The sequence below is a fragment of the Triticum aestivum genome, chromosome 1B (assembly GCF_018294505.1).
Source record: "Triticum aestivum cultivar Chinese Spring chromosome 1B, IWGSC CS RefSeq v2.1, whole genome shotgun sequence".
NCBI classification, from domain to species: domain Eukaryota; kingdom Viridiplantae; phylum Streptophyta; class Magnoliopsida; order Poales; family Poaceae; genus Triticum; species Triticum aestivum.
The window spans coordinates 43,949,879-43,966,866 of NC_057795.1; the positions used below are offsets into that span (position 1 = coordinate 43,949,879).

The 16,988-nt window shown below is 45.7% G+C and overlaps 2 protein-coding genes across 3 annotated transcripts; both read right to left on the reverse strand.

Moving 5' to 3' along the window:
* Positions 1-1,314: 1,314 nt before the first annotated feature.
* On the reverse strand, positions 1,315-6,560 carry LOC123085994 (uncharacterized). 2 transcript variants are annotated; one of them, XM_044507699.1, is made up of 9 exons: positions 6,250-6,560; positions 4,878-5,108; positions 4,697-4,771; positions 4,002-4,517; positions 3,299-3,646; positions 2,954-3,045; positions 2,820-2,869; positions 2,670-2,731; positions 1,315-2,436 (listed from the first exon to the last, which is right to left on the reverse strand). In XM_044507699.1, the coding sequence occupies exons 2-9, from the start codon at positions 5,037-5,039 to the stop codon at positions 1,825-1,827; spliced, it is 1,917 nt and encodes a 638-aa protein (XP_044363634.1). In that variant the 5' UTR covers positions 5,040-5,108; positions 6,250-6,560; the 3' UTR covers positions 1,315-1,824. The 2 variants fall into 2 exon arrangements, with proteins under 2 accessions (XP_044363634.1, XP_044363630.1); XM_044507695.1 differs by having other exon boundaries at positions 4,878-5,148.
* Positions 6,561-7,339: 779 nt separating this feature from the next.
* Positions 7,340-11,312, reverse strand: LOC123086005 (laccase-25). The gene is made up of 5 exons (XM_044507706.1): positions 11,205-11,312; positions 9,677-9,831; positions 8,976-9,355; positions 7,730-8,689; positions 7,340-7,513 (listed from the first exon to the last, which is right to left on the reverse strand). The coding sequence occupies exons 1-5, from the start codon at positions 11,310-11,312 to the stop codon at positions 7,383-7,385; spliced, it is 1,734 nt and encodes a 577-aa protein (XP_044363641.1). The 3' UTR covers positions 7,340-7,382.
* Between the last annotated feature and the right edge of the window lie 5,676 nt (positions 11,313-16,988).

The following is a 16,988-nucleotide window of genomic DNA, read 5'->3' on the forward strand; positions in this document are numbered from 1 at the left end:
CTAAAACAAAACCAACCTTAATAAGTAGTACTTGCTGTATGTATTTCAGAGTAGAAAATGGTGAAAAGCTTGTTCAAATAAAAATGTGGTGATGCATACTGATCAAGATAGCTGCAGCCATCTGCCCAGCTAGCTAGTCCACCAAGCTCTGTCAGTGGTACTGAAGATTGAGAAGATGCATATTAGAGTAGAGGGTGGTCGATGCTCTTTCTGAATTCTGATGGAACAGGACAATGAAGATGACCTTGTCACACCACACGGTCAAGAACTCGACATGGCACGCTGTCTTAACCGCCTGTCGATTGCACCTCCTGCAAGAGGTTTGCTATGTGTTAACATCATGGCAGAACAAATTTAAGTATGTTGATTCATGCACAATGCTGCTTCTTTTGTCTGAACTCTGAAGTCCTAGAGGTGGCAGCCAACAAACTTTTCTTCTCCCTAAAAGACGACGTAATTAGCTAACTGAAACTTCTAGATTAGTTATATGCAATTCCATAATAGGGTTTTGTGAATAATATTTAGTCATCTGGATTCGAAAAATGTTCACAAATTCAAAAATGTTAACAAAAATAAAAGAATGTTTGTGAGTTCAGAAAAAGTTCCCGATGTCAAATAACCATCCCGGTTTAAAACAATGTTCATGAATACAAGAAAAATACCAGTAATTTGAAAATGTTCTTGAATAAAAAATTTATTTAAATTTTGAGAATATTTTTTAAAAAAAAATCCGTGAATAAAAAATTCAAATAATGTTTCTGAATACAAGATTATTTTCCAAATTTAAAATATGTTCATGAATAAAACAATGTTATTTTTTTTGACAAAATGTTCATTATTTCAAAAAATGTTACTATTTTTTTTTAAATGTCAATATATTCGAAAACAAATGCGCAGTTTCAAAATGTTTTATGAGTACAAAATTTTGCGATTTCACATATTGTTCGCAAACTTGCAGAACAATGTTCATGAAATTGAAAAATATTCACCATTATAAAAATGTTCACAAAAATTAAAAAAAATCATGATTTAAATATTTCTTTCATGAAACCAAAAACCCTTTATGATTTAAAATAATATTTGGGGATGAAATTTTTTCCATCAATTCAAAAAATGTGTCACAAATTTGAGAAAATATTCATCAATTGTAAAAAAATCAGGATATTAAAAAAAATCCGCCACTTAGTGTGAACTGCTAGTGCTATCAGAAGGGCAGTCGGTACACTTTTGGTATTGCTTTATTTGTGCACAGCATACTGAATACATATGTGATGGGGATTTTAAGATTAAGGCTGGGTAGTGCACCTCCAGACCGCACACCTTGTCTGTCCAGGATGAGTGCTTTGGAGTAGTCGACCAGGAAGTATGCAGAAGAACCCACGAAAGGTGTTGTATGGCCAGCACTTGGGTTGAATTTCGATTCACTTGGTGAGGAGATCGGATTCAGTATTAGATATGGTAAGAGCAGACTCAATGCCGAGAGATCGAAATGCATGGAGGAGATAGTCTGTGGTTGCTCGGTGAGTGCCCACCTCTGGTAAACTGACTAGAGAATGTTATTGCTGAATTTTGTTGTCCAGTCATTCTGTCATTGTGTGGCGGTACTGATCTTTGGTTTGATGATGCGCACGCAGGGAAAACCAGAGGTAGAAAATAGTAGATCATGCAGGCGTGAGTGGCCGATGTGATTGGGTTGCTGCGAGCGTCAGACAACAGCTGGTACAGCACTGAGAAGGTGCAGTGGCCATCGCACAAACACATCAACGTCTACAGCAAAGAGTTGATAAAGCAGTTGTGGGAAAACAATGTGAACCTTGGGAAGGTTTACAACATAATTGGCAGTTTCTCAACTGATCCGAAGAAACTGCCAGTGGGCGTCACCTCTGTTTCCTGGGCCCCAGCAATGGCGCCGGGCGCTCTAATCAGCCCAGGGCCTTCTGGGCAGTTCGAGTACGTCCAGAAACTTGCTTCTGGTGGCTGCGACAACACGGTCAAGGTGTGGAAGCTCACCAACGGGAGTTGGAGGATGGGCTGATAACTAACCGCTGTACTAAACAGCCTTCTGGATTGCCTTCTCTGTTGTTGCCTCATGTATTTGGGTATATCATCGAGCGGTATTGTAGTAAACAGCTCACCGGGCTTGCTACTATATACCACCATGGGAAATCGGCCCATCACGCCGGGAGCTGCAGCAGCAGCAGAACCATCCTGCTGGGCGGTTGCCTTCTTCGAAGCTGTCTCACCATCCAAGCCTTGAGTAGGTTTCTTCCAAGCCATCTCGAGATCCAAGCATTCAGAAGGACGTGCCCATTTGTGGGGGGTGATCCTGGCATTAGACCGGGCAGATAACACCGATCTCCACCATGGGAAGAAGCTTCTCCTGGCGAGTATGAGCTCCCATCGTCTCGGTTTTCTCTTCCTCCTCGCAGCCTGGCTCTTGAGCGTCAATAAACATCTGAATGTTAGAAACATCTTGAGTGAAACCTACTGGTAACAATGCCTTGAGATATTAGATGTTTTTTGGACGATTATGGAAAATGTAATATCAATAAACTTACTCATAATTTTGTTTTGAGTGGGGATTTTATTATTGACTAAAGGTACAAACCACAGAGAGAGCTCTTGAGCATCAGATCAATTCTTTGGACCTAATGTTTTCATATATTTACCTTATTCACTACTGTGGGTAGATAATCCATTTCTAGAGCCTCCCTGTTTGTGTCACTTTCGCCTGATTTTCATCATATCATATCCATAAAAAAAATGTTTTTTCTCACATCTTGAAAGAAATGCTTCAATCAATACACGCAGATACATACCAGATATGTTAGGTATATCCTCACTGGACAACACATCCTCATAGGGGCAGCTTCAAGAACAAGTGAAAGAACTAGTGAAATAAAGATCATATCAGTTATGTATGCATACAAAACAGTCAGTGATTAAAACGTACAGGTTTCCAATTTCTATCCATTCACTAGTAGGACTAAAACCATTATCCTTGAGAATCGACGAAACACGTTCAGTGACCTCCAAATGCGGCACCTGCATGAAATACAGCACCTGAGTGACCGTTTTAACTTGTGAGATATATGTCATGAGCTCCATGAATCGTGATGACTAAGATATGACAGAAAAAATTATTTGCAGTGGGAACAGTATTAGATATATTGCAAAAATTTTGATCAGTGTTTCTAAAAATATTATATGGATCAGATAATGTAGGGATTACCAAAATGCAAATATACTATACCAATTTATGCAATTTTTGTAAGAGCAAGCGCCAACAGAATGATACCTCTAGATGTTTCTTAATGTATGAATTAAGACATTCACCAGCTTTAGAAATTACATGAACAAGCATCAATGCCATATTATTAAGCCGTATCCTTGCCTCCTCTTGCTGACCCTTCCCAGAATGCAAAGCAATACTGTTGTTCAAAATACGGTCACGGATAATAGCAAACCCATCTGGCTTACTATCTCCATTTCTCTTGCGAGAAGTTCCCTTGCGTATCTGCTCTTGAGCTGCCAAGAGCAAAACGGCTGTCTCGGCAAGCTTTCCCTCTTTTATGTAGTTCCACAGCTCATCCAATAGATTATCTATGTATTTTGCAATCAGCCGAGTCGTATCCAAGAAGATCTTCTACAAAAACCACCAACACACAACAAAAGCAGAGTCCTTATAGAATTTATTATAGGCAAGAAGGTAGTGCTGAACTGCTGATTAACTTAAAACTGTGTTCTCACCAACAATCTAAATAAAATCACAATCTTATTTTCTCTGTTAACAGCAAAATAGAGTTTGTTTTCTCTCAACAAAGAGTTGAAGGCTAAAAAATGTCACTACAGCACAGTAAACTAGTCCGACTATGGCAAATGGTGATGTAGGAATTTATGGTTCCTTGAGTATTATTGCTACGTCAGTTATTTAAGATATGTAACTTTATTATGCTGGAGTAGTAAATTCTAAACTGTGAAGGGGTGGACGTGAGACAAACCATTTCAGGTAGGCACAGAAGATGGATGAGCTTGAAGATAAAGTTGGCATCTGCCTCACTGTAATCCCGATGCTCGTGGTTAGGAAATAGACAGTCTTCGAGATACTTATGCATGCACGTGTTCTCGACTGCAACATGGAGTGGGAGAAGGCCCTCGATGACCTCAGCACCGGCTGTGCGTAGATTGGCGGATGCGCCGTGGCGAACGAGCAACTGAATCATGTCAACCAAAAAAAATTCAGCAGCTCGGTGGAGGGGATAGTACCCATACTGGTTCATGCAGTTGGGACTGGCTCGGCACCCATCAAGCTCAGGTGCCTGGCCCTCCAAGGCCACTTTGACACATTTAACAGCATTTTGTGAAATCATATGGTTCAAAGCCTCTGGTGTGATGACCGAACCCCATTGCATGCCCTGCCCATTCACCCACATATAGCTGAGAAAGCGCCGGACGCTATCCTTATCCAGGATGGGTGCCAAATTGTGCACTTTATCTTGGAAGAGAAGATTCACTGCCTAAATTGACCCATTCAGAATCAAAAGAGGTGAGGAAATCGCTTATCCGATTAGCAAAGCAAAATGAAATAAGCAATGCACTATAGGACAACAAAACAAAATATTTGCATAAGTAGCACACACACACAGTACTGCAGGAAAAGTAATTAACCAAATGATTTTTTTCAAATGCAGAGAACCTTAGGGATGCGTTCTGGGACAATTATACTGGATGCTCTAAGGGCACCAATTGCAGCTTCTTTCTCACGTGACCACTGCAAACGGAGGGAGACGGGCGTCAAGAGCTATACTAGGGAAAGCAAGCATGATAAGATAGAAATTCCATGAAGTTCAAAAAGAAAAGTTGGTTAGTTGCCGCACCTTAGCTACTAAACGGATAGAGTCACTTAAGCTATTTCCAACAGCAGGAGGGCATGGAGGATACGGAGGATTACATGGATCATATTCATCCGTGCTTCTTGATCCATCAGCGCTGTTAGTATCTTCATGACATGTGGTTTTCATTGCCTCCTCCTTGTGCATTGTCTCTATGGTTACCGAACTAGCTTGTAATTCCAGTTCCACTGTTTGTTTGGTTGAAACAAGTTTAACCTGGAATTGCCGAAATCAGTTTCGCACCTTGTTTGATTCCCTGTTCAAGAATTCATCCGATTAACCAGTTAACTTGCCGATTAATCCCTACTCGTAGGGTCACCGAGTAGCCTATAAACCGATAAATCGTCCGATTAATCGATTAAATGGCCGATTAACTTGCCGATTAGACGATTAATCCCCTACTCACCAGCCAACCGAGCAGCTACCAGTTAACGATTTCCTCAACAATGGTTTGATTCAACAGTTTTTAAGAGATGGTGGGGCAATACCAAGTTGGGATGCTAGAATTTTCAAAGAAACCTCCAAACTTCACGTAAATGTCAAATGTGTCAATCTCATCGGATAGGTTACAAAACATATTTCATGAAAAAGACTTGCAAGTATTACAATATGAAAGTGCTGTATTATTTATATTGTGCACAATTTTACGGTGAGGCATTGCAAACGTCATTCATAACTGCTTCAACTCTGCAATGGCTTTGTCCCTGCAAACTGCTAGTGCCAGTTGATTCAACTGAGAAATACTGTACTTTGTCAAATAAATTTGACATTACAAGCATCGTTCAAGCACTGATGTTAAAGACAATGATGAAAAACAGGAGGCTCATATTTCTAGACAAAATCAACACATGTCCTGCAAATTAAACAAGAAGCTCCTTCCCTCCGCCATATAACATGAAGTCAACACATAGGTTAGGCACACGCCAAGTGAACTAAAATGTAAGCGGTCCATAGCAGTAGTTCTGTTACATAACTTGATTAAAGCATACATGCTTAGCAGCCGTGGAAGTTGAACAAATTAACCAATATCCAGGGCTCATTTTTGCACAGGGAGGGAGAAGTGTGAAGCTTAAATAAAGCTATTATTTTCAACGGACAAGAACTCTTGGTAATATCAGTTAGGAACTAGTGTAGTAGTACTGTATGTATCTCCACTCAAGCACCATGAAAGAAATAAACTTGTGTGATAAGAAAACCCACAAGGGTCCCAGCAATAATCCAACAAAAGAAACAGCTGCAGTAGTTGAAATTCGGAATAGCAATGTAACTATCATAAGGATTTGCTTTTGATAACAACCATGGATGATCAGGCCGTTAAATCAAATCTAATTTGAGGAAACGAAGAGAAGATACGTACGAGGCATGAGGTCCAACCGTGGTTTATTTACTAGAGCCGAAGATCGATGTGACCACCACCGTGGGCTGCAGGTCAGATCTGTACGCAATGACTCAGGAGCTGCGGCAAAAAGTACAGATCGCAGAAATTCTGAAGGTCAATGGCCAAAGCTTGAGGGCGGGGTGGAGGCGCGCGGCAGGGACGCGATGAGGAAGAACGCGAATGGCGATGGCGGCCGGCGACACGAGCGAGAACCAGGGCCGTCGAGGGGCTGCGGCCGCACAGGGCCATCGAGGAGGGGCACCAGCACTGGGCCTAATTCTCAGGGTATATTATTGTTATCTGGCTGGGTTCTACTTTTTTTTTTTTTTTTTTTTGAGAAAGGGCTGGGTTCTACTGGGGAGCAGTAAGCGACGCAGGCCTGACTTTTCAGCTAGCTGCGTCCAACAGGGTGCGCAAAGGGGCGACTTGACTGGCCGGCCCACCAGTTACTCAAAAAACAAAAGACTCACCTGCCCACCAGCGGCTGTAGCAAGTTGCGTTTTTTGAATTATTTGTCAATTTTATGAAAAATATGGACAATTCTTTTTGAAAAAAATAAAAAAAATTCGAAATTATACACAGCTTTTGGAAACATGAAGAAATTGTGAAATTCTCAATATTCTCTGAAAAGCATGAACAAAATTTGAAAACATGCGTTTTTTTATTTCCAAACAATTTTGATTTTCTTTTAAAAAGGAGCGGTTCTAGAAAAAAAGTGAACAATTCATTAATGTTCTCCTATCCTCCAAAACAGTTTGATCAATGGCTCAATCAAGATGGTGTTGACCTACATTCCTTCTTCCTTGGGTTGCGGAATGTGCAATTCCAGGATAGAAACAAGAGGCCCTAGGTCATTGTATTGTTTTGGAGGGTACGTCTTTTTTTTTTGTGTGTGAATTTGATGCTTCAAGAAAGTGTCATTTAAAAAAATCACCAAAGATAATTGACAAACACGCACCACAATCATATTACAGCTGAACTTGCAAACACTAACAAGTAATGCGCAACTATTAAACACCAACCAATCATATGGTAGCCTCTTCAGCTCTTATTGTCGACATATCGTTTATTTATTTACAAATTAAAATAAATGACCCTAGCTAGGTTATCGATCAACATTGCGGCAGGTCTTTAGGTGGCGCCGGCAGAGAAGTATCTGGTGTGGGCCCGTCCTGAACCTCAAACACCATTCCCAAACCGAGATCAAGATGAGCCTCGAAGTGACAATGCATGTACCATATCCCTGCAATTAACAAGCACGCACATTTAGTTAGCATATGCTCAAGCTCAAATCTTCTTAGCAAGCTAACAACATGACATCATGATTCTAACTTCTAAGGAAATGAACTCCCCCTTCTCAAAATAAGTGTCGCCGATTTAATACAATTTTATATTAAAGTTGTACTAAATTAGCGACACTTGTTATATAGTAGGAATATCTTCAATGCATGATGTGTACCTGGATTGTCGGCGATGAAGCGGATGACAGCCCAACCACCGGTAGGGACGAGGACGGTGTTGCGCTCTTGGGGGTTGACGAGGTTGAATTGCGGCGCCGCGGTTGTCTGGTTGTAGTTCCCAAAGCCCTGTGCTAGAACGAAGAAGTTGAAGCCGTGGAGGTGCATGGGGTGGCTCTCCTTGGCAATGAGCCGCGTGTTCTGGAGCACCATCTCCACCGTCTCGTTGTACCGGAGCGTCCTCACCTTGGTCGACTTGGTCGTGTACTGCATCGTGGCGTTGTTGCTCGCATCGGCGGTGTAGTCGAAGAGGATCGGCGGCTGGTCGGGGAAGTCGCGGGTGTACACGCCGGCCGTCGCGTTGCTGTAGTGGGCCTCGAGCATGGAGGTGCTCCTCGGCGGCACGAAGGATGCGTTGTTCATGCTCGACGCGAACATGGTGCGGCTCCGGTTGCACAGCGTCTGCTCCGGCTGGCAGTCCGCGACGCCCATCCCGACGGTGACAAACATGCGGGTGTCCACCGCGAGCGGCATGGTCGGCTTGCCGGGGAGCACCAGCGCGGTGAGGTTGGAGAGGAACCTGTGCGCGGTGTCTGTGTCGTTGAACTCTGGCAGTTGTGGTAGCGCAGGCGGTGAGGTCGTATTCGCTCCACCGGCGTACTCTAGCACCGCCGTCGCCACAGTCTTGCTGAATGCCGGGCCCGACGGTATCCCGCTGTCGTAGGGGGACGCCGCCATGTAGTAGCGCCCGACGGTGGCGTCCGCGACCATGAGCGCGTCCACGGTCTGCCCGGGCCCAACCACCACCACGTTCGTCTTGTACGGCGTGGTGTAGCACGCGTCCGCCGCCACCACGGTGAAGGTGTGGTTCGCCACCTTGAAGAACAGAGGCGTGTTGAGCGCAGCGTTGATGATCCGGAGCAGGTACGTTTCGTTCTTCCTCACCTCGAACATGTGGGTCTCTGCACGCAAACCCACAATTCATCAAAATTGGACCCCTTCCGTTCTAAATTAATTGAATTCTATGTTTGTTCTAAGTCAAATTTATATAAGTCTGACTAAATTCTATAAGAAAAGTATATTGAAATTTACAACATTAAATACATGTATATCTGTATTGTATGAAAATGTATTCTATAGATATGGTCAAACAAAAATCTGACTTGGGACAAAGCTAGAACTTTCATTTAGTACATCAACCATAAATTAAGAACAATCTTACGTGGATGAAGGTTAACTAGCACATACGATTTGGGGCGGAGCAGTTGTAGAGGTCTCCCGGCTTGCCGTTGATGGTGTAGGCGTCGGCTGGCCCCGCAGGAATTCCGGTGAGGAGCGCCATCTGCTGCAAGTCAAATACGTTTGCGTTCCACCACTCCCCGAACATGACGATCTCTTCCTTGTCGGGTTTGGTGAAGGGGTAGGCCTTGGCGCCGCCGCGGGGCAGGATGATGAGGGCACCATAGACGGTGGCACGGAGGAAGGAGAAGTGGGCATGCCACCACAACGTGCCCTCCTGCCCGGTGACGTTGAAACTGTACGTGTAGTTGCCTCCTGTCTGGACAGGGCACTGTGTGACCATTGCCGGTCCATCTGCCCACTGGCTGCCACGCTGGAATATGCCATGCCTGCATGGGTCGGCATTTTGGTACCCGAAAATTAAATTGTACCCGTTTTGTTTCGTATTATTTAGCATTGTATTATTTTAAGTATAATTTGCGAAGTCTGACAGATTTTACGTAAACAAATATTGACATTTACCAAATAAAAAAATAAAAAAATAAGTTTCGTATAATACCAAATATATACAATATGAAAATATAATTTCACGATGAATGAATGTTGTTATTTCTTCTATAAACGTGGTTAAACTTCACAAGGTATGATCTAAGACAAAACCAATATACTAACTATTTTTAGGACATATATATGCTAAGTAATATGATTACCAGTGGATGGTCATGCCGTATGGCGATTCGTTGACGAGGTGTACAACCACAGTGTCACCCTCGCTGGCCCGAATCGTCGGGCCCGGTAGCTGGCCATTCACCGCCGTGATGATCCTGTCCGGCTGGCAGAGCTGGCTAATGGAGAGGTTGCCGACCTGGTGAGTGAGATCAAATATTTATTCTATGACAGATTACCACCAAATAGATAGAAACTTTCAAGTAGGCGGGGCTAAAAGACAGTCAACATATTTTTAGGTATATCTCATTGTTTATTACGTACTCCATAGTTGACATGTGATAATTTTTTGTCCTGTTTAGGAGATATTAATTGCATTATTGTGGCAAGACGACAAATAGTTATTCTTCCATTTTATTATATTCTCCAAAACTAACAATCTTGAACCACATGTCAAGATGATGTGACAGCTGACTACATGGACAGCTTGATCCCGTCTTTGTTATGAACGTGTTCAACGTGGCGCAGGAGCAGTGTTTAGTATAATTTGACACAAAATTCATAGATTTCCATTGATTGTGGTGAAATATGAGATAGTCTCACGTCAATTTACCCTATATTTTACCCGAAAAAGATTACCCTATATTTTAGGACAGGAATATCTAGTGAACGTCGGATTTTTAGACATGGCAAATCAAACATTTTTCATGGGAAAATATGTTTGCCAAGGATCACAAATATAGTTGACGAGCATGATAAATCCTAGTTTCTTGCCAGGAAATTGCCGTGCTGGTAAACTAAATTTGTCATCCTCATGTCAACATAAATTGCCATAAAAAAGTTAAATTTGCCATGATTTTTAACATTTCTGATATTTTATTATGTTCTCTAAAACCAACAATCATGTACCACATGTTAGGATGATGTGACAGCTGACTAGATGGACAACTTAAACCCGTTTTTGTTATAAGCGTATTCAACGTGGCGCCTGAGCAGTTTGGGGTAATAAAACAAGAAATTCATAGGACTCGGTCGAATTCGATGAAGTATGAGGTAATTTGACAATAATTTTTAAGGGCTTAAAATCGGGGTCATGACTAGAAGGTAAAAAAATGATTGTTTTCTTTTTCATAAATAATAATTGGCATGTGTTGCTAAGAGAATTAGGCAACTAAATGTTGCACCTCACCATTTGTCATTTACACATGGACCTTTGAGATTTATATGAGGAATTTCAGAAATTCTTCATTGGCCAAGCCCATGTATTCTAACATGTGTCTCGTGACAATACATCTGTTGATCCAACCAAAATAATGCGTTGTTGCATGGTGGCTAGGTGCAAAATTGAACAGAAGCTAATTGTAAGCATATTAACGATGACATGCATGCATACCAGGTGACAAGAATAAAAAAGTGATGCAATAATAAACAAAAATGCAAGCACTTAGGATACTATCCACTACGAGAGGTATAAACCGGCAGGTAACTAAACTGGATGAGATAAAACTATGAGTATGCATGAGAAGTGAAGAACACAACTGTATGCACATAGGAAAAGAAGTGCTCAATTACATTGAAGGTGTGCTCCACAATGGCAGCGTGGGAAGCAGAAGCAACCAATGCTAGAGCAAACGGCAGAAGAAGCGACCAAGACATCGCCATGTCCGTACTTGAATGCATGCAGCAAGGAAGGGCGGAACCGAAGATTTGGTGGATTGATTTGATTGATTTGTCCAGTTAGTATGTCGGTATATATAGAGAGGTGAGAGACGTTTAGCTGACCGATTTGCAATTTCAAACACAAACAGCATTTGGGTGCTCAAAGAGAGAGAAAGAGGGACGTATTGATTAGCTTCAAAAGTCCTTTTTTTCGAGTAAAACCTCGAGAAAGTCTTATTTGCGCGTCAGAGTACTGCTGTTGAGTACGACCGGACCACAAGTGCCCAAGTTGGTTAAGTTACTGCATATGCTGGCTAATTGGTGCAAGTTGAAGAATCAATACCCGTGTGTTAGTAAAAGGCTAAAATCGTGTGCTTGTTTACGAAGTGTTACGGAGAGTAGTTATTCGAGGCCACACAGCTCCTCTTAAACACACACGTTTGCATTTATATGTCAACGGTACAGTGTGTCATCTTTCCTGACAGCGATCAGTCTTGGGTTACTTGATGAGATTAAACTTACTTTCTTTTTGGAGAAGATGTTGAACTTACTTTTCGACGGATTGACTGGAGAAATAACAAGGCAATGCCCGGGGGCGCCTAAAATCGCCGCCTGGGGTGACCCGGCGCAAAAAAATGGTCCTGGAGACGAGTTGGCCCCCAGCCGTCGGCCCAGGGCCGGACCCAGGCGCGGAAAAAAAAATTAGGCAAACTTGGGCTAAAACACGCCAAATTTCGGCAAACTTGGGCTTTATATTCGCAAACTTGGGCTAAAACACGCCATTACATATAAAAACTAATCAAAAAAACTTGCTGAAGGCCGAGAAGTCGCCGTCGTCGCCGCCATCGTCGGCCTTCTCCTCCTTGACTCGGGCGCCCCTGCTGGACCCCTCCCCAGCTGGTGGCAGCGGCGGCGGCGGCGCGTCGTCGTCGTCGCTGTCGTCGATGATGATGACTCCTCCTTCGTCGCGGCCTCGGCGGCGCGCTGGCGCTCCCTCGCCATCTTCAGGGAGTCCTGCCGTGCCCATTCAAGGGCCGCGTCATCGTCGAGCTCGACCTCGCCGTGCTCCGTCTTCACCGGCGCGAGACCCGGCTCCGTCTTCGGCTTGACGAAGCGCGGGGGAGGAGCCGACGAGGAGGCGCGCCGGCCGCCCTCGCTGATGACGATGCCAGCGCTACATGTGCGCCGGCCGAGCGGCGTCTCCGCCGCAGGCTCGCCTTGACGCCGAGCATCGTCAGAGTGCCGGAGGATTGGGAGGAAGAGCGCGACGAGGAAGAAGAGGAGGAGGAGTCGAACCTCCTTGGCGCCCATTGTCCGTCGCGTCGGCGGTGCGCCGGGGCGGCCGTCCTCGCCGGGGGGTATGCCAATGGTGGGTTGTTGCCGCCCTCAAGGTGCGTCAGCACGCCGTTGAGGGTGCGGACGGGGACGCCCCACCACAGGTGGCGCCCCTCGCTGTTCTTCAGGCCGCTGACCACCGGCGCCCTGTTGGTGGACGCCAGCCGCTGCTGCTGGCGGCGCTCGAAGTACGCCGCCCAAGCCGCCTGGTTGTCGGCGGCTTATTGGGGGAGGGAGAGCTCGGCGTCGGTGAGGGAGGCGCGCGCGATCTCGACCTCGTCGGCGAAGTAGGATGGCTTGGAGACGGCGTCGGGCAACGGGGGAATGGGCACTCCCCCATTGCTGAGCCTCCAGCCCGTCGGCCCGGCGCGCATGTCCAGCAGCGCCGGGATGTTCGCCTGGAACAGGAGCCAGGACTCCTGTTCGCAGAGCGAACGGTGACCGAAGCCGTTGGCCGCCGCCTCGTCTCCGGGGAAACGCTCGGCCATCGGGGAGAGGAGTGGCTGGGGAGAAGAGATCGGCGGGAGAGGAAGGGCTGGGGTGGGGAGAAGAGCTCGGCGGCGACGCTCGGGAGAGGTGGAGAGGGGGCACTCAACACAGGCGAGCGAGGCCATATATAGCCGCGCCGCATCCGTGTGTACGCGTCCGAGGGAGGGGAGGCGTCGGCGCGCCGCCCCTTGACGCGCTGCCCGTGAGGAATCAATGGCAAAGCTGACCGGCGGCAGCCTTGCCATTGATTCCCCGCGGGAAACCGAGGCGTCGGGAGAAGACGAGGCGGGCGGTGTCGCTGACGCGGCTGGCCCACGGCGCTTCGCGCCAAAAACGATTCGTCCGGCGCTCCCGAGCGCCCCCCCCCCCCCAGTGCGCCGGGTTCGGGTTGGGTCCGCCGGCGCCAATTTCGGCCCGAGCCGGCGAAAAATGGACCCCTGGAGACGCGACTGGGCTGATTTTTTGGCGCCGACGGCCGAAAAATTGCCTGGGGGGCCTTGTTGAGGGCGCGGCTGGAGATGCTCTTACTTTTCTATCTGGGACTGCTGTGCAAGGTAGAGCTTGCTTGTCATGGACGTGTCGATGACTTCGTCCTATCATGATCCGAAAAGATCTTTCCTTTCAACTATATGGTGTTATTTGAGAGAAAGGTATATTGTGCTATTCCATCCCAATATATTATGTTTATCCAATAGAAGTTAATCAAATTGTTAATTAAAGAAAGCAAGTGAAGTCGACACAAAGAAATGTTGGAGCAGTTGGCTAGCGTGGCACCACTAATCTCTAATTATTGAAAAAATTTACGGTACCCTGGTACTCCCTAAGCAGAGGCAAGAGCACCACTCAGATAGCCCTTTTTTTTAGAACCGCCCTCAAAGGCCTTTATTCATTAACTTGACGGTTTACATCCGATTGCACTAAGGCAATCAATGAAGTAGGGAAAACATCAAAAGAAATTACATTCGAATCACTCGAAAGTCTCTCTCTATCACACCAGTGAGCAGCCTTATTCGAAGACCCTGAAAATTGTGGAGATATGATTTGATCTCGCTGATAACTGGGCTTCCTGTCGACCTGCATTCCATCGCCATGTACTCATCTATTATAGTTTTGCAGTCCGTCTCAATGGTCACCCATGTACAGCCCTTCTCCATAACCAGACACACAGCTTCTCTGACACCTAGCAGTTCAGCACAATATGGATCAGTCACGCCAGGCAACTTGCGGCCCTCTGGCTAGCATAAGCTCCCCGCCATGGTCCCGAGCCACCATCCCAATCGCTGATGATCCCCCATGTCCATCCACAGAAGCATCCATATTGATCTTACACCATCCTTCTTCCGGCAGTTTCCATCTCTCCTTCCCGAGACTTCTCTTGTCGTCGGCTTCGGCAGGAATATACAAGGCCTGAATAAGTTCCTTTACTAGAACCATGGATCGCCCGGGCTGGTATTTTACCTCCTCATGAGTATACTTATTCCTGCTTGACCAAATTGTCCACATAACTGAGATTATAATGGCCGCTCGATCTTCCCAATGAAGCTGGGATCAAGCAAGTCCCTCGACCACGTAGCTGGATGTAACCATGGCAGCTTGAACTCAAAGAACGCTTCTGCCTCTTTCCAGAATAATTTCGCATGTTCACATATTACCAGGGAGTGAAACAGCGACTCCTCTTGGTAACCGCATATTGGGCACGCAAGATCCTCCCCTATATGTCTTCGGCATAATTCTTCTTTCGCCGGCAGGAAACCTTTAAGGACCCGCCACCAAAAGATCCTAATCTTTGGCTGAACCTTCAGACGCCAAAGTGCTTTCCAACTGTCCTCCCCTTGGGAAGAACTGCCAACCTGGTTCAGATCATTCTCCCGAGAATCCATAAGCATTCTGTACGCCGATCGAACCGTGAAGATCCCCGATCTCTCATGGCCCCATGCCCAAAAATCGGGTATAGCAACCCGCGGCCTTGGCATATTAAGGATTGCCAGCGCATCCGGGCCAACGAAAGTTCTCTGTATAATTTCCTCGTCCCAAGCACCATCACCCGTCATCAAGTCAGACACAAGGTGGATGGGATCTCTTCCAACATTACATACTGGCTTGAAAGTTTTGCTCCCTTGTATCCAGTTATCGTGCCATACCTCCGTGGTCATGCCATCACCAACTCTGCGGATTAAACCTTTCTTCAGCACTTCTCGGCCGATGATTATGGCTTTCCACGTAGTAGAGGCACTAGCAGGGCATCCCGCCTGCAGAAAGTCTCCATCTGGGTAGTACCATCCTTTTAGAACGCGCGCGCATAGACTGTCCGGCTTATCCAATAGTCGCCATGCCTGTTTGGCAAGCATTGCATCATTGAACAGCTCCAAGTCCCTAAAACCCAAACCTCCCTTGGATTTTGAGATGGCCATCTTCTCCCATGATTGCCAATGCATTCTTCTCTTGTCTAGAGATTCATCCCACCAAAACTTTGACATTACTGCCGTAATTTTCTGGCATAAGTCTTTAGTGAGCTTGAAACAACTCATAGAATAGGCCGGTAGAGCTTGAATCACTACCTTAAGAAGAACCATCCTCGCCGCAATTGACATTAGTCTTTCACAGTATCCTTGTACCCTGGACCTTGCTTGCTCCTTCACATGTACAAAACTGTCTTCTGTTATCCGGCCAGCCGCCGTGGGCAGGCCCAGGTACTTCTCTGCAAGAGCTTCTCTGTAGATCTGCAAGTTGCTCCTTACCCCTGCCTTCGTCGACGCCCTTGCATTTGGGCTGAAATAAACCGAGCTCTTGAACTTGTTCACACACTGCCCCGAGCCCCGGTGATATGCTTGAAGAATCTCATTTAGCCTTTGTGCACTCCTTGAGTCCGCCTTCATGAAGACTAGACAATCATCCGCAAATAATAAGTGCGAGATCCAAGGGGCTTTCAGCCCTGGCCATATGCCTCTATCAACCAATCCCGCATCATAATTCTTCAGTAAACAAGAGAGTCCTTCCCCGCAAAGTAAAAACAAGTACGGGGAGACGGGGTCACCTTGCCGTAAGCCTTTGGAGGGGCGAAAAGATGGCAATAATTCTCCATTCATCTTCACCTGAAATGTAACAGAGTTTACACGTCCCATAACCAGGGATACCCATTCCTCAGAGAAGCCCAGCTGCAACATGATTCCTTGGAGATACGCCCATTCTATACGATCGTACGCCTTCATCATGTCCAACTTGACCGCACACCACCCTTGCTTGGTTCTCTTCCATTTCATTGCATGGATACATTCATAAGCTGTGATGGCGTTGTCTGTAATCAACCGACCAGGAATAAAAGCGCTTTGCTCCTCTGCGATGATGTCATCCAGCACCTCCCTCAACCTGTTAGCCAAAACTTTAGAACAAATTTTGTAAATGACATTACAGAGAGAGGTCGGTCTGTACTGCGAAATATTCCTCGGGTTTTTGACCTTTGGGATAAGTACTATTACAGTTTTATTAACAGCTTCCGGCATATGCCCGCCGTTTAGAAAGTTCAAAACAGCTCGGGTAACATCCTCCTTTATTAGCAACCAGTGATGCTGATAGAACCCTGCATGGAAGCCGTCTGCACCCAGTGCCTTCGACGGCGCCATGGCAAACAACGCTTTCTCTACTTCAGCTGCATCAAAAGGCCTATTCAGCCGGTCATTCATCTCGCTAGTCACCATGGTTGGCACATGGTGCAACACTTCGTCCATCAACACTTCATCTTGAGCTGTATAAAGTTGTGTGTAGAAGTTTTGTACCTCGGCTCTCACCCCATCCCTACTGTCAACGATAGTTCCATCCGCCTTCTCAAGCACCAGAATTTTATTTTGATGCTTCCTCCTTGATGCTTGAGCGTGG